The 23,829-nt window shown below is 43.5% G+C and overlaps 2 protein-coding genes across 14 annotated transcripts in view; both read right to left on the bottom strand.

Moving 5' to 3' along the window:
• Positions 1-8,302, bottom strand: part of LOC107395000 (equilibrative nucleoside transporter 1) — a 26,153-nt gene extending 17,851 nt beyond the window's left edge. For all 3 annotated transcript variants that reach the window (XM_070552100.1, XM_054743875.2, XM_070552101.1), the window contains exons 1-7: positions 8,128-8,302; positions 4,569-4,657; positions 3,427-3,508; positions 3,147-3,319; positions 1,436-1,575; positions 871-1,005; positions 690-787 (exon numbers count right to left, since the gene is read on the bottom strand). In XM_070552100.1, coding sequence (XP_070408201.1) covers positions 690-787; positions 871-1,005; positions 1,436-1,575; positions 3,147-3,319; positions 3,427-3,508; positions 4,569-4,594 — 654 coding nt within the window. In that variant the 5' untranslated portion in view covers positions 4,595-4,657; positions 8,128-8,302. The remainder of the gene's footprint in view (positions 1-689; positions 788-870; positions 1,006-1,435; positions 1,576-3,146; positions 3,320-3,426; positions 3,509-4,568; positions 4,658-8,127) is intronic.
• Positions 8,303-18,199: 9,897 nt separating this feature from the next.
• Positions 18,200-23,829, bottom strand: part of rims1b (regulating synaptic membrane exocytosis 1b) — a 99,218-nt gene continuing 93,588 nt past the window's right edge. For all 11 annotated transcript variants that reach the window (XM_054743886.2, XM_070552093.1, XM_054743876.2 and 8 more), the window contains 6 exons: positions 21,704-21,918; positions 21,428-21,572; positions 21,170-21,282; positions 20,864-20,965; positions 19,236-19,375; positions 18,200-19,160 (listed from right to left, as the gene is read on the bottom strand). In XM_054743886.2, coding sequence (XP_054599861.2) covers positions 18,942-19,160; positions 19,236-19,375; positions 20,864-20,965; positions 21,170-21,282; positions 21,428-21,572; positions 21,704-21,918 — 934 coding nt within the window. In that variant the 3' untranslated portion in view covers positions 18,200-18,941. The remainder of the gene's footprint in view (positions 19,161-19,235; positions 19,376-20,863; positions 20,966-21,169; positions 21,283-21,427; positions 21,573-21,703; positions 21,919-23,829) is intronic.

Genomic DNA, 23,829 nt, shown 5'->3' with positions numbered 1-23,829 from the left:
CAAACCGGACACTTTCATTGATAAACCGTGCATGCAGACCTGGACAGAAGGTCTTTGGGACACACCTCATCCACAGCTGGTAGCTAACGCTAACCCTCTCTGCTACGGTCTCTTCTGGTCTTTTTCTACCAGGTAAGCAGTGAGATCGGCCGGGATGTGGACCCCCCCCCCCCCCCCCGGTACATAAAGCAGTCTCTGATGGGAAGTCCAGACTTCTCCGTCCATTATAATTTCCTGAAATCTATTTTTTTTATTTGATCTAGTTTAAGTTGCACCAGAGCCTGTCTCATGGTTGTTCTGACCCAGTTTTACAATAGTGGTGTTGTCGGTGAAATAAAAAATGGTGTTAATGGTGAGAATAAGTGAGCAGTCATGCGTGAGGATGAAGAGGTGAGGACTGAGAACACAGGACTGGATTCCCCTATCATTACCATCGGTGCATGGGTCCTGAGTAGGGATGAACCGGTATCGGTGCCAGTACCAATATTGGTATCGGTGAAAGTTAACCAATGCCAGGAACTGATATCAAAATGACGATAGCCGTCGTGGTGATTTTATCCCTCTGCCACATGTTTTTGGAGCCATTGCTGGTAGAGTATTTGCTTCGAGGTTTTAAAAACTGTTGCTTCCACGCTGTTTAAATCTAAAAGTAAACAGAGCAGGCTTGAGTGTCAGCTGTTTGTGTTTACCAGTTTAGGCAGCAGGAGGTAAGAGAGGATGGAAAGAAAAATAACAAAACAGGCCGTGATGAAGTAACCGAACGCCGCGTCCTGAAGGTCCGAGCCACCTGGAGATAGGAGGAAGGAAGGAAGTGAGATACTAAATCATAAATGAGATGCTGATTTTAGTTTCGACGGCTTTTGATCAGACTTGCGATGGCGCAGATCATAGCAAAGGCAGCAAACGTTCCAGCGAGTCCCTGACCGCTCATGATGGGAGTCGTATATGAAGCAGGCAGGAAACCCGCCATCCCAAACAGGCTGCCCTGCAGCACCGCCCCGAAGGCTGCAAAAGAAACAGGCCGATGAAGAACAACAGCTTCATGAGCTCTGGACCACCAAAGGACACAAGCATCTTATTCAGCCCTGACTGTGGCAGCTTTAGTGATGGGGCGTATGTTTAACATGGCAGGACTGTCTTCTGTTAGTCGACTGGACAAAACTCAACGCTCCACCAATCCTGACTAAAATAATCCAGACTTTTAGCTTTAATCTCTGAGCTCTCTCACTAAAAACGCCTCACATCCACTCTGATCATTCTAAGCAGAACTTTAGACTAACTTAATTATTGTTTCTGGTCATTTTTTATAAATGTTTTGTTTATAAAAAACAAATTACACGATACTGTTTCCTTTCCCGATTTTTACAAATTATTAATAAAGTTTTCAAACACTGTTTTGAAACACCCCCTACAGGTTGTTGAGAAGAAGGCTTACAGTTGATGATGACAATCTTCACCATTGTCGCAGAGAAGAAAGGAAGCGGCTCCAGAGGAACTTTGACGAGAACGGCCGTGACCACGAAGACAAACATAATGATGAGCAGGCTCCCCAGGACACGCAGTCTCTGAGAAATACTGAAAGAAGGACAGAAAGACTCTTGAGGTCCATCTGAGAGGACGTGTCTGTTTGTTGCAACCAGCAGGTACAAAAACTAACTTGTTTTTATTTGACTATTTTTCTGTCCTGTCTGTTTATTATCTTCCTGCATCTCCTCTCAGTCCTAAAGAGAAACTGCTACCTGGGTTCATATATATTCACCTCATGAGTTACCTTTGAACTGCAGTTCTAAAAGATCTACCGACCGCTAAAACAGCGGAGTGCTCGCTGCTTGGTGGCCGCATCAGTGATCGGTGCGTCACCGGAGGACAAGGTGATGCGCCCCGCTCCACAGCAGCGAAACACATCAGGCGCAAAAAAAGACAGAAAACATTAAAGGAAATGAGCCGACATGAACAATCGCGTGTCAGTACCGACGCTCTGGCAGAGCGCGTTGCCCCCCCCCGAGCGCAGGAGCTTGTCACCTGCTGACAGCAGGCTGCTGTCTTTTCCGAGGACTGCATCTTGCCGGTCATTATCACGTGACAGCGACTAGTCGATGACAGGCATAAAAAGTCTCTATAGTGAAGTCGACTAGTTCATACAACCCCTACTGCTCCCCAGAGTGTTCTGCAGCATAATCAGCACGTTCTCTTTGAACTTGATCAAATTTTCGCCTCCTCTTCGTCTCCGCACGGTTAAAGTTACTCTCGCGGTCTATCACTGGCAAATCAAAAGTGAGACGATGACGCAACCGCCCCCCGTACTTGCTTGTTACCACATTCCACCCGGCCACAATAAGAGACCGGCCATTATTCACCTCCGCCGACTCCGACACCGACCAAAATATGATACCCGGCCGTTAATTGAACACAGGCCAATATTAGAGGATTTACGGTATACATATATATATATATATATATATATATATATATATATATATATATATATATATATATATATATATATATATGTATATATATATGTATATAAATACATATATGTATGTATATATATATATATATTTGTGTGTGTGTGTACATATATATATATGATATATATACATATATATGTATATAAATACATATATGTATATGTATATGTATTTATATCATATATCATATATATATGTACACACACACAAATATATATATATATATATATATATATATATATATATATATATATATATATATATATATATATATATATAGCCATGCCCTGATGTGGGGCTGGGGGGTGCGTCAACATGGTCGGGGACATAGAAGGGGGTGCGCGGCTAAAGAAGTTTGGGAACCGCTGGACTAGAGAAACCACTAAAACATGCTGGATACTGGCCCTCGAGGCCCAGAATTGAACAGCCCTGACTTAGAGTGTCTTGAAAAGTACGTTATAAAACAACACATTGAATAAAAGATGACATCTCGAAAATGCCAGAGGTAATATTTTATCACATATGTTGCCTATTGTTCCTCTGGAAGGTGAAGAGTAGTGTGATGCAGGTCCTTAAACCTAAAGCAGACACCTTATTGTCACCTGATTCATTTATTAAATGAGTTCAATGAACTTTTCTTTGTTGGTCGTTGGTTTTTGTTTTGTTAGGACTTACAGAGAGTACAGGAAGGAGTTGAGGCAGGTACAGACCAGCAGAGGCAACATGGCACAAAGCGTCATCACATTGTTGAACTTGGCCTCCAGAACACTGCGGTGCTCTTCTCCTTCCCTTGTTTCATTTGCTGAAATCTCAGTAGACACAGAGTCCTTCAGACGGCTCGTAAAGTACTGCAGAGACAGAACCAAGCATCAGCTTAACTTTTCGCTGCTTTTAAAATGAAAGTTAACGTAAAACCCGTTGTGATAGTCTGAGGGAAATCGTTTTGTTGTTGCACCTTGGTGGCGGTCATGAAGAAGTTCCATGGCAGCAGCGTTCCCAGGCCCAGCATGAAGAAGACAATCCACACGGCAAAATACCTACGAGACATTTTCTGAATGTATTTGTGTTCTGTGTTGGAGGGACTGACTCTGCGATGTAGGGCTGCACAGTATTAGGAAAACCGGCGATATTCGATAACAGTGATTAATATTGCAATGACGATATTACTTGCGATTAATAAAAACTTAACTCATGAACAAAAATAATCAAAACAAAAATTAAAAAATCATAAAAATGAGAAAAGTGAAAGATGTGATGAAAGGGAAAAATAAAATGAACAAGAAAAGGCGATCAGTGGATCCCGGGAAAAGCAGAATCAGCAGAAAGAGCAGAACAAAGCTAACTCCGGTGTTTGCAAACCATCTAAATGAACTACCGTCCGCCTCGGGGGCGGGCATCTAACCTATGAGAACCCACCTGATTGGCCAAATGGGTGAAGAGCTCTGTTTGATTTGTTAAACATACATCATGCTTCCGTTTGACTAACAGAATGCATCATGTGTGGCAAACATTTGAGCTGACCGTTCATTGCTATATTTATCTGTTCTTTGCGATAAGCATATTGTGCATGCTGATATTGCGATAACGATATATTGTGCATGCTGATATCGCGATAACGATATACTGTGCATGCTGATATCGCGATAACGATATATTGTGCATGCTGATATCGCGATAACGATATATTTACGATATATTGTGCATGCTGATATCGCGATAACGATATATTTACGCTATATTGTGCATGCTGATATCGCGATAACGATATATTTACGATATATTGTGCATGCTGATATCGCGATAACGATATATTTACGATATATTGTGCATGCTGATATCGCGATAACAATATATTTATGATATATTGTGCAGCCCTACTGTGATGTCAGTAGTAGACACATGAGTAAGTCATAGATTTTCTGTTTATTTTGAAGCTGCGTGGGGGCTCACCCCCAGCCGCAGATGTCATGTTAAAAAGTTAAATATTCCACATCCTGCAGGTTTCTTTTAAGTGTTTGCTTTAAAATGTTTAAGTTTAGAACGTCTGAAAATAATGTTGCATTGATTGATTCATCTATGAAATGTCTTTTAACTTACTTGTCTTTTGGAGAACTGACGGCCATCCCACCTCCCCCCCTAGAAACCAATCAGCTGGAGAAATCCACGAGAACCAGAGGAAGGAGAACCTGGCGTGTCAGAGGAGAAACAGTGTCTGAAACAGCGGTTGTGACTAAAGCAAGAATAAGAGTCGAGTTTCTAAGTGGTGAAATCATTAATATTATAATAAACACAAATGGAAACATAAATGATGATGCTCAGTAACTGCAGGTGGATTTCAGCTGTAAGAAAATAAATCTACACCCACAAACGTCGTTTATAACCCAGAAACCAGCATTGCTCGTCTAGTCCTTCTGTAGGTGATGATGAAGAAAGAGGCTTGATGACATCTCAGCAGGAATACTGGGGTATTGAAACACGATCCAGAGGAGATTGCCCTTCTCACTCACTTGTTGGTGACTGTTTACATAATTCTGAGTCAGAAACTTGTTGGCTCCTGTGTGATTTTGCTGTTTGAGTTCTCTTTTGTCTCCCGGGTTTCATTTGGTCATGAAAGGCCTTCAATCACCCTTCCAAGCTCTGGTTTACGGTTGGCTCCATATTTCAACCCTGACAACTATGACAGTCTCCTGTCTGACCAGAAGAGGGCAGCACTGAGTAAACAACAGGGGGATTCAATTAAATTATTTATTGGGCCAAACGGTCATAAGGCTTTTGCCAGGGGACTGCTCGTTTCCATGTGCTCCATCACTTGAAATGTACCATTGTCTTTTCTTTTTAGTCATAAGGGGCTCGACACACGGGAGGCGACAAACGACCACGATCAGCGAAATTTGTCGCTGTCGCTTTTATTACCGGACACACGGGAGGCGACCCGCGGCCAGCGGCAAAGCCGTCGACGCGTTCTGTTCCATGGCGAAATCTAAACTTCCGTTGTTTTGATTGGCTGTGTCAGGTTGGAGGGAATTAAGGTTATTTAAGCGTTTCAGAGTTAATAAAGCGGTAGATAGGATGTTTCACAAGGTGCTGCTAGAGTTATGTGAAATCTTACTTCTGATTTTACTATAAAACATAATAATAATCAACTTCTCTTCCATGTTTGCTCGGAGGTGTACGGAGTAACCTGTCCGCTCATTGGTCAGTGAACGAAACCTCCGCTGATTTGTCCTCGTCCGAGCGACGGCGATGAAAAGTTGAAAATATTTCACCTTTCTGGGATTGCGTCGCTGGGTCGCCTGTGCATGACACGTGCACGAGCGCCAAATTTCACACGCACGTTTTTCGCGTTTCGCTTAGTAGGAGGGAGACCCGCGATTATCGCTTTGTCGCGCATGTCTCATTGAAAACAAATGAAGGAGAGGCGATGTCGCCTCCCGTGTGTCGAGCCCAGTATGCATGAACTTCAGAGAGATGTTATAGCTTTGCAAGTGAAAATCACACCACTTCACTGGTAGCTTAGAGTTTGTTGTCCCTGAGTCTGGTGGATATTCCTCATCAAAGTTGGCGTGAGTCGTCTTGAAATACCTCCGTACGTTGTATTCTCTGAGCAGTGATGAACAAGGCACTTGGGTTTTCCACCAGCTTTTTATATAGTGATCGGAGGAGCGATGCTAGCTCCCGACAGGGGCATTCTGTCGTTGTGTCCTTGGGCAAGACACTTCGCCCGACTTGCCTGTGTTGGTGGTGGTCAGAGGGGCAGATGGCGCAAATGGCAGCCTTGCCTCTGTCAGACCACCCCGGGGAGGCTGTGGCTACATAGCCGCTAACCGCCACCGGGAGTGTGTGAACGTGAAAGTGAATGAAATAATGGAAAGTGCTTTGGGTGACTAGAAAAGCGCTTTAAAATCCAGCCCATTATTATTATTATTATTATTATTATTACTACTACTATCAGTCCAGTCATCACTGAATGTTCTATTTTAGCTGTCCAACTCACGTCTCTTCTCTTTTTGGATGCGACTTGTTTTCCCAACAAACTGCTGTTGTAAACTTTCCACCAGCCTAAACGGTGGAGCTCCACACCTTCAAATGTGAACTATCATGTTTACAGTTAAGTCGCAGCTATTAAACAAATAATTTAAGAGGTATGTGGGCAATGGGCCCGACCAAAATAACTGACGGGCAGTGTTGGGCAAGCTACTTCAAAACTGTAATGCATTATTTATTACTTGTTACCGTCATTTTAAAGTAATTCATTACATTACAATATTACTGATTTTAAAATGTAAGGCATTACACTACTTTTGCATTACTTTAAGTTACTTTCACCAATACAACTTCAGTATGAATCTGGTCATGTGACGCTCAGTGAGCTCATGACATATATGTGGAAGGTGATGTGGTGTCTGAGCTAGGGTTGCTGTTAAAATCAGTCAGATATAATAACAGTGCTTTAAAATGATTGTTTATTAAATAAAAGCAACAACAATCTGTACTCTCAGCACGCTGCCATCTTATATTAACTGAGCAGGGAGTGAGGTGGTGGGGGCTCCAAGCCTATATTTGCCTTGGTCCCCAAATGCCTTGATACGGCCCTGGATGTGGGACTGACTTCTGGGGTGATCTGATTCTATCACATGTATAAATATTAAATGCTTATATATTATTGCTTTTCACTGGTAAACGTGTGTATTGGGGATAAATGTACCTACTTTTTTCTTTTCAAGCACTTTGTTTTGTTTTCTTGATTTTATTTGAATAATTTCCGGCCCTTTCTCTCTCTAACCTTCCTGCATGCTGCATGTTTTCTCCGTCTTCCAGAAAAACTGTTTCCTAGACTTCCTACTTTCTAACTAATCAGCCAAAGGGATCTACCGAATGCAACAACAAACAAACAAAAAGCTTAATCTGCGCTGTGCTCCAGCAGCAATGAGTTGAAATCACCGGGGCACAGATTATGAATCAGCTGAAAAGTACATGAAGTACCAGAGAATATGGGCTGATATAAGCGATCGCAAACGAATGACTTTGTTTTGGTGGAGCGGTTTTGTGAATATAACAGCGGCCGCGCAGGACGCAGCTGGAGTATTTGAGCCGTTACCGCGGCGTCCTCTCTGCTCAGAGAATGCACGCAAAGCTGAGTCCATAAATGACGTCATATATGTGGATACTGGATCTTTTTTCAGGCTTCCTGCAATTTGAATTTTTAGGAAACCCACGTCTTGATTCTGGGTTTAAAAATGCGTTGTAATTACCGCGTTACTGACAACTGTACCGAGTAAATATTACCGTTTTCTTTCCCTGTAGTGCCTTACATTACCACATTACAGCAAAAAGCAATGCATTACAGTAATTAATTACTTTTGTACCGCGTTACTCCCAACACTGGTGACGGGCCAGTTCTGGCCCTTGGGCCGCCTGTTGAGTAGGGCTGCTATAGAACACAGAGCTACCAGCGGTGCCCTAAAGTGAACTAGATGTGGTCAGACGTCCAAAATAAAAGAAACAAAAGGAAAAGTTACTTCATCCAAAGAGCCGTGGCTAAACTAACTGCAGCACATTTCCCCATCCACCAAGCAAATATCTGCTGTTCTCCGGTGTCCAGCAACGCTTGGAAGAAATGGTTGATCAAACAGAAATAGAACTAATCAAATCTCACCTTCAGCTTTGAATGGAGGCAGTCTTCAGGCGGTGTTAGCTCAGCAGACAGGTTTCAGCCAGTTTTAGTAACTTAGCAAATTCTATATAAAGTGTTGCTTGTCTCTCCAGATCATGAATTCGGTCTTCCTGCGGGTCACTTCCCTGCTCGGAGATCTTCCTCATGTTGCTCTGCAGCCTCAGCAGAATCAGTTCTTCCTCTGCTGTGACCTTTCACCTGTGATATCAGTTTGTTCTCTGGACTTTGTTTCTGCATAAATAACAGTGATGCGATAACAGGACATCGTCATGCTGTCACCCACCGGAAACTTCATCAATATTTGATGACTTTTTTGTTCAGGCTGGCTGAGGGGACCATCTTTTCAAATTTGGATTGATATATTTTGACACGAGAGGGAGATTTGCAGGCAAAATCCCTAAAAAACAGGAACGACACATCAAACGTTACAGATTAGAATAATAAAAGTTTGTGTCATACAAGGTTTGGGGAACGGGAGGCGACACGTGCCATCAGATCTTTCACTTCCCTTTATTCGTCAGCTTTTATCCAGTTTTGTTGTGTTTGGCCTTCCAAACAGTCGCGTGATGTTTCTATTGTGATGTTTCTATTGTGATGTTTCTATTGTGAGCTTTTGTTTTACCTTTTAATTTCTTAGTTTGTATGGTTGCATTTCGGCCCTGTAACCAGCCGGTTTGAGCTGCAGGGAAGCTAATGTGCTTACATTTGCAATCATTTGAATGACTAATTTATTTGCATTACATTTCTTCTACATGTTATGTGTTTTCTTTTATTATGTTATGTATGGGATGAGAATCGGCTCCTCTAAATCCGAGACCATGGTCTTGATTCGGAAAAGGGTAGAAAGCCTTCTCCGGGTCAGGGATGAGGGCCTGCCCCAAGTGGAGGAGTTTAAGTATCTCGGGGTCTTGTTCACGAGTGAGGGAAAACTGGAGCGTGAGGTCGATAGGCGGATTGGTGCTGCATCTGCAGTGATGCGGGCGTTGTACCGGTCTGTCGTGGTGAAGAGAGAGCTGAGTCAGAAGGCGAAGCTCTCGATTTACCGGTCGATCTACGTTCCTACCCTCACCTATGGTCAGGAGCTTTGGGTAGTGACCGAAAGAACGAGATCACGGATACAAGCGGCCGAAATGAGTTTTCTCCGCAGGGCGGCTGGGCTCTCCCTTAGAGATAGGGTGAGAAGCTCGGTCATCCGGGAGGGGCTCGGAGTAGACCCGCTGCTCCTCGACATCGAGAGGAACCAGTTGAGGCGGCTCGGGCATCTGGTCAGGATGCCTCCTGGACGCCTCCCTGGTGAGGTTTTCCGGGCACGTCCAACCGGGAGGAGACCTAAAGGTAGACCCAGGACACGGTGGAGGGACTATGTCTCTCACCTGGCCAGGGAACACCTTGGGATTCCCCCGGAGGAGCTGGCCCAAGCGGCTGGGGAGAGGGAAGTCTGGGCCTCTCGCCTTAGGCTACTGCCCCCACGACCCGACTCCGGATAAGTGGATGAAGATGGATGGATGGAATGAAAATGGATGTTATGTATTTATTTATGCCCCATTTTATCTGCTTTGTTGTAATCCAATGTTTTTGTTTAAAAAAACATCATGTTTTGTTTTCTCATTTAGCACAAAATAGAGTGAGTGACATTAGTGATATTTATTTTAAAGCACACCTGTAGTGTTAAGGATTGCTACTTATTTAATAAATGATCAATAAGATGTGAAGTTCCATATAAACATGAAATATCAATCTGATTGATCGTTGAATGTTTAATCAGAAGACTTTAGTTTCTTTGACTATTCAGGGAACACACACCAACACACACACACACACACACACACACACACACACACACACACACACACACACTTCATATTAATCCAGACAGAGTCAAGAAAATCGTAATTATTTTAATTCTATTTTCCTAAACTAAATGATTGCACATGACAAGGTATGGATGACATGATGGAATGTGAGCTAGATGTTTTAGCTAAACCTTTCTGAAGTACCGGAGAGAGTTTGTAGTGTCTGGGTTATAAAATAAATTTGGCTGTATGGTTTGATAAGCTGACTGCGCAGTGGAGCAGTGGTTAGAGCTGTTGCCTTGTAGCGAGATGTCCTGGGTTCGATTCCCGGCCTGGGATCTTTCTGCATGGAGTTAGCATGTTCTCCCTGTGCATGCGTGGGTTCTCTCCGGGTTCTCCGGCTTCCTCCCACCGTCCAAAAACATGACTGTTAGGTTGATTGGTCTGTCCAAATTGTCCTTAGGTGTGTGTGTGTGCATGATTGTTTGTCCTGCGATGGACTGGCTCTCTGTCCAGGGTGTACCCCGCCTGACTGCTCGTTGACCGCTGGAGATAGGCACCAGCCCCCCCCCCCAACCCTACATGGACAAGCGGGTTCAGAAAATGGATGGTGGATGGATTGACAGACAGATGGTTAGATGGTTTGATAAGCTAAACTTTAGTTATGAAACCATCCGACGCCGGTGTGCAGAGTCTACGACACCCTCACGTGACTGTTGCTCTCAGCGGTCTGGAGGAAAGGCAGCCCGAGTGGTGAGTTCACCCGACGTCGTGACCACGAAAACCCAAAGAGTCGTTGCTCCTTTTGAATTCAGCTTTCACCGGCCGTGAGATGCAACCAGGGTCTGCAGGTTAGATGTCCGTCTAAGGCTGTTCGGTGGCTCTTAAAAGAGCCGTTGTGTCTGAAATCACTCGCAAGCGTTGCAGAGAGGCTTTGACCTTTGGGTCAAAAGAGAGGATGGTTCCAAACGCTTGCTCACCGGTCGGCTGAACCCGGAGGCAGCGGGAGAACCGGCTAGACCAGTAAGTGTTCTAGCCTCTATTAACTTTATTGTTGATAAACTTAGACGAATCAGAATTTGACAATTTTAAAGGGTGTTAACAAAGACCTTAGAAAGTCACTTCTTCACGCAGATACTCAGAGAGGTTAACTCTTAGTGTGAAGAGAATGTTAAAAGGTTAATTCAACAATTACGACAAGGTGTGAACATACATCAAAAACACGGATCTGCTGTAGTTTAAGATCTGAAATGAATCGTTGCAGGAAAAATATTAATTTTAACACATCATTGATTATTGCACAGGTTATTCAATCACTTTGGGATCTTGTTCATTTACAGAATATGATCATGTGGAGTTTCAGAGTAATTTGTCAGCCAGGGAAGATAAACTCTACTCAGAGTAAAAGTCAGGCTTTCTGCATGACTTTAGTTCCAGCCAAGATAAGGGAGCTAGGCTTATTATGGCTCCTTTAGACGGCGACAAGGCCATTGTGCAGTGCTTTTCTTGTTGGGAGGCCAGACAGGTGAGATGTTTGTGTCTGCAAATGAAAAAGTCAATTTCTGTTCATTTTGATGAAAAACTTGGCCTTTGGTACATTTCACTACAAATAGAACAGGCAAGACTAGTTTAAACCACTAGTGAGTAAAATAATTAGACTGATTATGTCCTTTACAATGTAGTATACATCAAAATTATATAACCAAATAAACAAGATGTAACAAAGTTCAATAAAATGGCTGGAGGTGGTAAATGGCTTTTATTTACTAACCCTAACCCCACAACAACACTTAACAACATGAATATCAACACGAAGCAGGAGAACACAGAGAGGAAGCTGTCTGGAAAACATTATTTGTTCAACCTGGCGGGCAGAAGGAGGCTCTGTTCTTCATTTTTTCTTTCACTTCCATGTCTCACCTATCCCCTCTTCCCTTCCTGTCTCTTTGGTGTACAGGTGAGGAAAAGCCAGGGGCGTGTCCAGGGAGTGGCCTGGGGTAGCACATGCCACCCTTGAAATCGGATTGGCCACCCCACTGAGTTCCATTTAAATTGACTTTACATCGTCCAGAAAAGGCTTAGGATTATAAACCCCAAACAGTAGGTGGCAGCATACACCCTTAACAACACTTTACAGCCCCGGACCACAGAACATTTCTGTATTTTTATTATTGATTATTCATATTGACATAAATAGTATTTATGTTTATGTATTTAGCAGACGCTTTTGTCCAAAGCGACTTACAAGTGATAATCGGCATGTTGCCCTTGAGGCTAACAACAACAATAACAACAGCAACTTGACATCAGTCATGGAGAGGAGGGAACAAGGAGAGGACGGTAGAGAGGGGGACGGGTGCAGGGAGGGTGCTAGTTTAGAAGATGCTCTCTGAAGAGCAGGGTCTTCAGGAGTTTCTTGAAAATTGAAAAGGACGCCGCTGTTCTGGTAGTGCTTGGTAGGTCATTCCACATTTGTGGAACGATGCATGAGAAGAGTCTGGATTGTCCTGAGCGTGGTGTAGGCACTGCTAGCCGACCATCCTGTGATGACCGGAGCGGCCGGGCCGAGACGTAAGCCTTTGCAAGAGGATTCAGGTAGATGGGAGCCGTACCGTCTCGGACTTTGTATGCTAGTGTTAGCTATTTGAATTTGATGCGTGCTGCTAGCGGTAGCCAGTGGAGCTCAATGAACAGAGGGGTGACGTGTGCTCTTTGTGGCTGATTGAAGACCAGACGCGCCGCTGCGTTCTGGACCATTTGAAGAGGTCTCACAGTACAGCCTGGAAGACCAGTTAGAAGGGCGTTGCAGTAATCGAGGCGGGAGACGACAGTAGATTGCACCAGGAGCTGGGTGGCATGTTGTGTTAGGTATGGTCTGATCTTTCGTATGTTATACAGCGCAAAGCGGCATGAACGAGCAACAGAGGCAACATGATCTTTAAAGGTCAGGTGTTCATCAATCACAACACCCAGATGTCGAACTGCCTTTGAAGGAGCCTATTTAGAATCCTGATCCCAGTCCCACTCCACTCCATTTGTCTAGAATGAAAAAAAATAATTATCTTGTGAGGGATGACCATAGGTCCCACGCATTTATAGACAAGTGCCCCACATGGGCCACCCCATTTTAAAAGGCCTGGACACACCACTGGTAAAAGCAGAGCAGAAGAACCGGTGTTGCATGAAGATAAGAACATTAACAAGTCCCCAGCCACCGCTTCACCCTGAACTATAGAGCTGATATCTGGAGCTCTACAGATATGTAGTTAAGGCAAAGTTGAAATATGACTAGCAGTTTAAAGTCCAAGTTGCTGATTTCACAACCTGAAGAAGGTTTTATTATTATAATGCAATACAATATGATCATGTATCACATTATTTATATGTTTTGTACTTGAATCAAAAATTCTGAATGAATCACTCTAACAATAATCCTGATCCTGACCACAAGAGTCTCACAGTTCGATTCTTTTCAATTCATTTTACAGCTTCAAGTCTCACTTCAAGATAAAAGGTTAATTAATACTAATAAATCTTAAATAATGTGACAGACGCAGTCAAAACAGACATTACTTTTTATTTAAACTGAAGAGTGATTCAGGACGTAAGGCAAAGCGGGTTAGAAGATAACTTTGGTAGAGCCTGCTCACTTCCATTCATTTTTTCTTTGTTTTGGGGACCCATGAGCCGAAGGAAGAAATTCCCCATAGGGAGCCCAAGTCTCCTCCCTTTCCAGTCGGCTCATGGGTTCCCGGAAGAATGAAAAAATGAATGGAAGTCAACGGGGCTAAAAGAGCTATTTTCTAATCCGCTTTGCTTTACGCCCTGGATCGCATGTTGTACTTCAGTTTAAACGAAAAGTAACGATGGCTGTTTCGACCACGCCAGTCGTGTACTTTGAGATTCATTAGCTTGTAAAAGTTTGTAATTAGCACGACTACAAATCGGACGTTGGTGCGTCGCATTTATAACGTCACCACATAATCTCCTCCCCCCCAGCTTAGCTGCTACGTCCCACAGGGTCATGTTGTTCTTTCCTTTTGAAAAAAGGATTTGAAGTTTGCGGAACTTACAGCTATTTACCTTCTGTTTTTCTCCGTGTCTGCATGGTTCGAAGACGTCACTTTGGTGATGCGCATTTGTAGTCCTGGACTTATGTTCACACAAAACCTAAAATGACGTTTTCCCCCCATTCGAAAATAAGCACTTCCTTGGTACCAAAACGTGTCTTTAAAATTCACGGACATGCATGCGTGAAATCCGTGGCACGTAACAAGCGGAATTAGAAAATAGTGTTTGTAGCCCCAGTGGCCGGCATTCGTTTTGTTGTTCTGCGGGCCTGCAGGAGCCAAAGCTACATTTTATAAAGACCACGTGTGTACATTACATAAACTGTTTGTTAATTTATTTATATAGCACTTTATACAGATTGAAATCAAGTAAGGGTCCCTTTTTTAACGAAACTTAGTGCATTATTAAGCATTAATTAACTATTAAAGAAATTCTTAATAACTGCTTAATTTTAATGTTAATGTAAAGTAATGCAAACAGACACCCTCCAGCCCTTTGACCTAACTTTAAGGACACTAAAACTTTGTTTATTAATGCTTAATAATGAACTAAGTAACATTAATAAATAGACCCTTATTGTAAAATGTTGCCAGAAAACACAAATTGGTTCACAGATAAAAACAAACCATAAAAGTGCTGCAATGACAAAAAAAAAAAACAACAACTGGCTGAAATGGGCAGGCCGAGGAGACGAGGGAGAAAGTTTCGGACTCCGAACAAAAAAAACGAAGGTAGTGACAAAGTCTTTTGATTGCCCTCCTGTTTTTCTGCTGTAGGGAGCCTAAAGCTTGATTTATGCTCGACGCGTTTACTTTCCGCTTGGTGATGCGGCTCGCGGATGGAACGCGCTTCACAACTCGCAGCGTTTACGGTTCATGCGGCTCGTCTCCGCGGTGAGCCAATATTCTCCCAAACTGTAGGGGGCAGCATGGAGCTCTACGGCATGCATCCAACACTACACCATAGTAGAAGTAAAAATTACTGTTGTTTACAACATGGCATTCCAGCATTTTTTAACAGCGTCCTCGTCTTTTCCGACAGTGCGAGCTATTTCTCTCCAAGAATTATTAACAACATGTTGATCACGGTGATCTCTGAGAGCTGAATCATACAAATGTCTGTATTTACCAACCTCTGCCATACTAGTTCTTGCCAGTCTGCCATGTTTTTCCGCGTCCGACCGTCCACGTGGTTAGAAAATTTCCTAGGTGCGCGGTGCGGAAAGTTTGGGCCGTGCGGAGGCGCGGTGGAGGGGCGTGGTTGTTAAAATGACGCAATTTTTCCGCGCGGAGCCATGCGAACCTCGCGGATGCGTCAAGCATAAACCAACCTTAAGTCATGCCCATTTACTTCCAGACCATGGGTTCACAGAAGAACAAAAAATTGAAAGCAAGTCGATAGGGCTTGTGATCATGACGTCATTACCGAAGCAGCTGCCCCATTGGAGGCATGTGAGTCCTTACTTGTTGCTTGTTACTACAGCGGGCTCAGTCTTGTTCTTGTGGCTTAAATGAATCTATTATTCAGTTGATCGGTTATGTTACACAACTCTAGTAAATCGTTGCTGTGTTGTGGGGTGACGTGATTGCCAGGGGAATAAAGGTGGAAAACAAGCTAACTTTTCACATTTTTCCTGCTTGAAGGCAAAACCGTAACTAGCTTAAAGATGCATTGATATTTTAGAATGGGGGCAAAAGTTATTTTAGTTTTTGTGTGAAAATATGTCCAGGACTATGAATGTGCATCACTAAATTGACATCCAGACACGTCAAACAGAGGTAAAACGGCCATAAGTTTGGCAAACTTCGAATCGTTCCTTCAGGAAGAAATAAGCACCATAAATCTTGTCATTTGCTAAGTAGCAGCTAGGCTAGGGGAGAGGATGAGATCAGTGGTGGCCATGAGTATGCGACATACCCACGTCTGATTTGCAGTCATGCTAATTGCAAACTTTTACAAGCTGATGAACCTCAAAGTATGTACAGGCGTGGTCGAAACACACGTTATTTTTTTATTGATATCTTGCTACCAGACTGTCTCACGCAGACAAAATGATCAGATTTGGAAAAAAAAAAACTAGAACGACCCTTTGGTATTTTTTCCACACATTCTTTTTTTATTTGTTAATAATAAAAATGAACTTTTTTATATATAAAACATACACATCATTTTAGCCACATCTGTTATACAAACAAGAAATGTTGCAGTGAACGCTTTTCCTCTTCTCTAATTTTCTTCTTGCCTCAGTGGAACACAGAAGATTGTAAACAATCAACATTTTATTTTTTTTAATTTCTCCTGTTAATATTGACAAAAGGAGGAAAAGAACCAAACCAAATTCCACCAGACGATGAAACGAAAACTCTGATGAGGAGGGACTGAAGATGGCCCCGTTGGGACCGTGGTAAACGTCGTGACCCGTTGACCGCTTTGGGTCGTACCTCTTTCTGGTCCCTAATCTTGTACCGTATTAAACACACCATAAACGACTTGGCATCATTTGCAATAATCTATTGTGTAAATTACAGCGTATGACTCTGTGTGAATCTGCATTAAACCTTTATATAACAGCTCGTGTTACAACATTTTAAATTATTCAGTTAAAACATATTTAATACTTCCATATCTGATTTTTACATATTAATTAAAATCACCCCAGCCCCTCGAAGGTATGCTATGATGCGTGGGTAATATTACGAGGGGCTGTGGGGTCTGACTTTACAGTACAGTACATCTTCTGGTGGAACAAGGAAGGACATCAGCGTGATCTTGGGGTTCTGTTTGAGAGACATTCAGCACCAGATGGAGGGACGTGGAACAAACTGCAGCCCAGCTCAAATGTCTTGGTGTCGTGGGAATGGCTTCTTGGTTTTATCTCTTTAATATTCAAGTACGAGCAAACTGTACAACTGCATGCAACAAACAAGCGGCCCTACAGTACGTGGAACTAACACGCGTCTAGTTCAGTGTCTTTTTTTCTTGAATGGTTTTCCAAAAAAATGTGCATGCAGCTTGATTCCAAAGTCATGCTGGCCCCGCCCCTTTTGATGGTGGGAGGAGTCAGCAGACCAAGCAGAGGGTGAGCGTTGGCGTCCCGACTTTCATCTTCACAGAGATGCACAAAGAAACCGTTATTATTTTCTGCTTGTCTGCTAGGTTAAGTCGAAGAGATGAACTGAACTGACGGGTTTGCTGCTTTTTTTCCTTTTTTTATAACTATCTGTTATTTTTTTTTGAAAAGTTAAACTTTTTGTAGTAAAAAAATCAAGCTCTTGTGCTTTCGTTAAAAAAAAAAGTTAAATTAAGGTTCAGATAAAAACCTCAAACGTGCTGGGGGTAAGGGAAGGCACGCCCTCAAAAATGTGAAAAATTAGACGGCCCTTTCCGGCTCTGTCGTAAGCGGACAACTATTTTCTTTTTCTTTACAGTGACGCTCTACTTTTGCGACGCTTGAAAGTGACATAAAATTGACTTATTGGTCAACCTCCATGGAGGCCTGATATACATCTATACAAAGACGGCTGGCCAGCACCCGGGCCAGGAGCAGAACGTGGAAAACAACACTAACCTCACTGTCAGGTGTAAAAATCTAAGACATGTCATTGTGATGGCCCATCCCCTCGGTGTCATTCCAGTTCTGTTTACGCCTGGATTTTGTTGCACTAAGAAAAGTGGTTGGAATGCAGACACGTCTGCAGACATAAAACTGGAATCACAGTTCATACATTTTTGTTTCCAATCAGTCAAACGTTAGACGGTAAATAGCTTGTATTGATAAAGCGCCTTCTAGAGTCCTAGAACCCCCCCCCCCCCCCCCCCCCCCCCCCAGGCAGGGGTAGACTGGGACAACGCACACACACATTAGTCTTATTGGTCCCCAACTTCTTCCAGAGAGAAATGTTCCTGATACTTGCAATGACCGCTTTGAGAAAAAGTAGTCTTGATTAAAAAATAAACTTTTATAATTGACTTGAAGGAACTTAAGAACCTTTGTGAATCCCAGTTTGTCTCTAACAGACACAGTCCGGTGAGAGGCTGGCTTTACGTCGTACAAATAACGACTAACAAGTTAAAGAGGCAACAAAATTGATAAAGTATCCATCCAGAGTATTTTGTTGGAACGTCAGAACCAGGAAGGAGCCAAAACGATGAGCCATCGCAGTTACCATCACCCCAGCAAAATACTTGCAGACATTTACAAAATTTTTTATTCTTTTTAAACCTTTTATTTTTTCTCTCCATGCACACATCAGACTGACAACACCATCATGAGCAGTTTACGCACTGTAAAAACATTTTGTGCCTGAAGTAACAAAGGAAAAGAAATGGACGACAAAGAATCGACTCCTAGAAGACGGCGGCCCCAGAGTGGCCGTGGTAAACATTTTGAAAAGAGGGACCAGTGATCTAGGCACCAGAAGAAGGCCCTGTGCTTCCAGACTGAATTCCCACATAAGAGGGGTGGGGGGGTTGTAGGGGGGCAGTCTGCTGGGCTTCCAGAGGAGGCCGCTGCAGAAAAGACTGCGCCACCTGCAGGCAGGGCAGGGCATTACCTCTGTCCCGAGGACATACATTCCGATGCTTACAGACATTTCTTTGCTATGTTGATTCAGTTAAAGATCACCCTGTTTCATTTTGATTCGCTGACACTCATAGTTTTCATCTTCCAGCTTGAAAAAAAAAAACCAACCTATGAGATTCCTCTTTGAAAGGAAATGAAACACTGAAATGTGACCGCTTCCTACGACAGACAAAAATAACTGCGACAGGAGTGATTGTCAGATTTCAACAAAGCTTTCTTGTTGGGACTGTTTCTGATTGTTGTTGTTCTACACTTCCATCTTTCTCCTTTTCTTCTGCTTCTCTCTCATTTCTAGAGTTTGTTTAATTTTTTTGTTACCACTCGACTGACGGCGCAGGGCTGTTGGTCCACTAGGACCGAACTCCAGGGGGTCCAGGCGAGCTGTCCAGAGATGACTGAGATGCTCTCCGTGTCAGGGAGGCGAGTGTCGGATCCACCAGAGAGGATGGTGGGAACAACTTGTACCAACCAATAACCGTGCTTGATAAGTCCAACTCATCCAACAGGATCTGTGCGACTCCCATGAAGCTTTTATGGTCCATTCTGCCGTAGTCTCCCCAGACAATCACCTGAACGACAAAGTGGTTATTATCATGCCTCTGATGTGGGAATCTTTGACAGGAAGAGAGGGAACTGCTGCTCACCTGTAAGACTTTACCCTGTGGACTCTCCTCAAACAGCAGCGCTTGCTGGTACAGTGGGTCGAGTGTTTTCCGTGCAATCTTGGTTTTCTTTTTGGCTACATATGCTCCATTATTCAGCAGGTAGACTTTGACGTACGGAGCTGAGAGCGAACAATGAAAAACCAATTAGTGGGAACCTCAGTTTGATCTCTATCCCCTAACATGGATGCTTTACATATTTCTTTACACGCCACATATTTGTACTTCAGGACAATTCATAAAATTAAGGCTGAAGGCGTTTAAAACCCTGAAAGAGCTATGGACTTAAAAACTGAAGTAGATTTTCAGATTGCAAACGGTTTATGCGTTCTTCTTTTTATTAACCATTTGTACGGTTTCCTGTTAGCTTGAATCGGTTGTGTTAAGGTCAGCTGTTGTATCAGAAAATGGCACGAGTAGGCAAGAATTCCTTTTCCAAGCTTTATTCAAACCTGCGTCACATGTAGCAATATCAGGCATCCATCTTAACTCCCCATCACTTCTTCTCTCCTCCCTCACATACATACTTCATATCCTAGGCTGCCCTCTAGTGGTTAGGGATGGGTACCTTTGACATTTGAATCGATCCGGTACTAATTCTCGGTACCTAGGAATCGATACCGGTACTTAACGGTACCAATTTTAGATACTTTTGAGTGTTTATTATTTTAATTCTCTTTTATAATTAAATATATATTTTTCTCAATATATAACCATATTTGATAAATATCACGATAAATAACATACAACTGTTTGTATTTTAACATCGTCCTTGTAGTTTTATAAGCTGATAATTAAACTGAAGCAATCATCTTTACTGTGAACTAAATTCACTGTGTATCTTCATTCCTTTTGCCGTCTCTTCATTTGATTTTTCCTACTGGGAAGTTAGAATTTCCGAGGAGAAAGCAAACGCACCATTAGCTGATAACAATGGTAGCAATGGAAGCTAACATACCAAGCTAACGTTATCTTAAACAGTTTATTTAGCTGCTGGAGCAGATTAAAACGATGATGCCTCACTTAGATCGTTGTCACTGGTTTCATCTTCACCCAATCACCCGTCGCATTTAGTAAAGTGAAGCCAAACTTTAGAGCGCGTTCATGTTCTTCTGGAATTCGGAGTTCCGAGGAGAAAGCGAACGCACCATTAGCGAAATGGAAGCTAACATATCAAGCTAATTATATTTACCTACCTAAGCAGATTAAGATGAGGATGTCTCACTTAGATCGTTGTCGCTGGTTTCATCATCACCCAGTTACCCATCACATTTAGTGAAGTGGACCCAAGCGTTAGCGTGCGTTCTTTCTACCATGCTGCTCTGTTTACAACTCGCTCGCAGCGACCAACGATATAACGCTCTTGCGCATGCGCAGCTGTCTAGACAAGTTCTCATTGTGAAGGACGGGTACCGAAACGAGGCACCGTTTCAAATGACGTGAATCGGTGCTCTGTCGGTACTATGGAATTCGGTCGGTACCTTAAAAAGTACTGAATTCGGTACCCATCCCTACTAGTGGTGGACACAAAAAGTAGCTTTTCTCTGTGGTAAGTGGCTGATAGCCATCTAGGGTTCTGCCACTGTCAGCCGCACTAGTCTGGTTCTTACCCGGGAGAGACTTGGATCCTGGTTTTTGTACAAGTCCTCGAGCTCTGATGACCTCCACCTCCAGCTGACTCTTTTTCTCCATCATTCCAATCTGGATGTCCCCTAGACAACCCCAAACAGAGAAATGATAGATGATTTAAAAGTCAGTGAGATGCTTACGTTAACTGCGATCAGAAACAAGTGTGAGAAGGAATTTTCATCAAAATTTTATTTAAAAGCATCCGACAAGAGGAAAGGATTAAAAAAGAAAATAATGGATGAAAAAAGGCAAAGAAGAGACAAAAGAAAGACCAGAGAGTTTCATACCAATTGCAGGAGTAGCCAGTGTTTGGCGGCCCACTAACTGTGCTGGTCCCAGTCCATCCAGGAAGTTGCTAAACTGGCTGCTGGCTCCCAGATTCACTCCAGGGAAAATCAAACTACCAGAGAAAAAACGAAAGGAAAACACGAACAGGTGGTTAGAATGATCAGAGCTGTGATCCGATCGTGCTGCCCGCAGGAGAACGACCCGGAAAGACAGAACCAGGACGCTTCCCTGTCAGAAGGTGGTAAAAGTTCACTGACGTTCCCTCAGAGTTGCAGCTGTTCATGCTGCCGTTGTTGGACTCTCTGCTCGGCTGCCGGCTCATGTTCCTGGGCAACTCCACAGCCATTCCCGTCTCTGTGCTCCTCTGGATCGAGGCGCCCTTCTCCCGTTTGCTCTTTCCTTCTGGATAAAAGAGAAATAAGACCACATTTTATCCTACTTTCACATTTATACATGTTTTTATGACTCTTGCATTTGTTGAAGCAAAAGAATAAATCAGTTCCTTAAAAGGGTAGCTCGCCGTGGTGACTCACCAGGCCCGCTGATCTGTGAGGTGCTGCGGCTGCGGCGGTTGCCCACGATGGCCACCACGCGCGCGCTGAGGCTGGAGCGTCTCTTCTTGCCGCCGCCACCCACCGTCCCCAGCGCTGTGTCTGATTGGCTGCCGTCTGTGTGCTCCTGCGTGTAGATCTCTCCGCTTACGCTGGAGCTCTTCATCATGTCGCGGCCCATCGATCGAATACGGCGGCTGGAGGAAGAGGACACTGGGATGAATCTGGGACAGGATGCATCCAGGAAATTAGCTCGGAGGCGTGATGAGCTAGCAGCTGGTCTAAACCCACCAGGACCATAGAGTGTTTACGCTCACGTGGACTCTGTGGTGATCAACGAGCATCACGGCTGTGAAGGTTCATGTGTTTGTATTGGTGACACAGTCTGGTCCCTGCTGGTTTGGACTCGCCATTAGCTTGTCAACCCTGAAGGATTAAAACTATTTCTCTGAACAGAGGCTGTTCAGTAAGCTTTCTAAAGTAGGTAAGAACATAAATATGAATATTTTGAGTCCATAAACACTTTTTAACACATTAAACAGCACGACAGACAGGATGGAGGATGTGGTTTTTATTTAAACAGGAAATGAAGGAACGTGTTTCCTTGAAGAATAAAAGAATGGACGTATGAAGTGAAGACATGTAATTTGCATTAATTTGATGTTTAATGTTAATGTTGTTACCGTTGAAATCCTGAAGAGGAAAAGTTAAACCTGCAGGTTTACGGTCCCGTCAACAAGATTTGTTTATGAATTAAGACTCTGCACAAATCAAACACATTTATTAATTTAACTCTAAACATTTAATTTTGGTGTCCACAATTTTAAGAGCAATGCTAATGTAATGAAATTATTAGAAAATCATTTAGTAACATTTTATATGGCAAATGGCCTGCATTTGATATAGCGCCTTCTAGAGTCCTGGGACCCCCCAAGGCGCTTTACAACACAATCAGTCATTCACCCTTTGAACATCTTAGATGTGTTCTTGCTGTGTCGTGGTTCTAAATCCATGCTTTCGTTCTTTTTAAACACAGAAACGGTTTTGTTACCTGTTATTGACGCTACAGTTTCGCCGACGGCTGCCGGCTTCTTCAGGCTGACGCTGATGGTGGCGTCACTTCCTTCTCCGTTTATCTGCGGGCGGCAGAGGACGTTGTCGCCCTCTACTGCCCGCTCTCCCCTCTCCGACGATGCAGTCCCATGCGTGGTCCAGAAAACCATATAATGGACTGGGACAGCACACGGATCATAACCACAGAACAACAAAAATACAAAAGATGGATCAAGGAAGCAATCGAGATAAGGAGACGTGGATGTGGGACCATGAACAGGGATGACGGAGTTTACACGCTGGACCACGCATGGGACTGCATCGTCGGAGAGGGGAGAGCGGGCAGTAGAGGGCGACAACGTCCTCTGCTGCCCGCAGATAAACGGAGAAGGAAGTGACGTCACCATCAGCGTCAGCCTGAAGAAGCCGGCAGCCGTCGGCGAAACTGTAGCGTCAATAACAGGTAAACAAAACTGTTTCTGTGTTTAAAAAGAACGAAAGCATGGAGTCGTTCACCCATTCACACACACATTCACACCCTGGTGGGGATGAGCTACAATGTGGCCACAGCTGCCCTGGGGCACACTGACAGAGGCGAGGTGCCCCCGGTCCTTCTGACCACCACCAGCAGGCAAGGGGGGTTAAGTGTCTTGCCCAAGGGCACAACGGCAGCGACAGACTGAGCTGGGCTCGAACCTGCAACCTTTCGATTACGGGACGAGCACTTAACTCCTGTGCCACCGTCACCCACAACAAGGGCCCCTTTATTAATGTTACTTAGTGCATTATTAAGCATTAATAAACCAAATAAATGAAGTGTTACAACGGCTCAATATTAATGTCAAGTAATGCATTACTAAGCAGCCCCCCCCCCCCCCCCGTCCCTTTGTCCTAACCTTAAGGACCCTTAAGCAACGTTAATAAAGGGACCCTTATTGTTAAGTGTTACCAGTAATTTATTAGTAGCTACTAATAAATTACTGGTAACACAACAGAACTTCTAAAATGATGTCATCATGATTTAAACGGTCCAGCAGCAAGAGCAGAGCAGAAAC

Source organism: Nothobranchius furzeri, chromosome 6 (assembly GCF_043380555.1).
Source record: "Nothobranchius furzeri strain GRZ-AD chromosome 6, NfurGRZ-RIMD1, whole genome shotgun sequence".
Lineage (NCBI taxonomy): Eukaryota > Metazoa > Chordata > Actinopteri > Cyprinodontiformes > Nothobranchiidae > Nothobranchius > Nothobranchius furzeri.
This window is presented reverse-complemented; position numbering and strand designations above follow the sequence as displayed.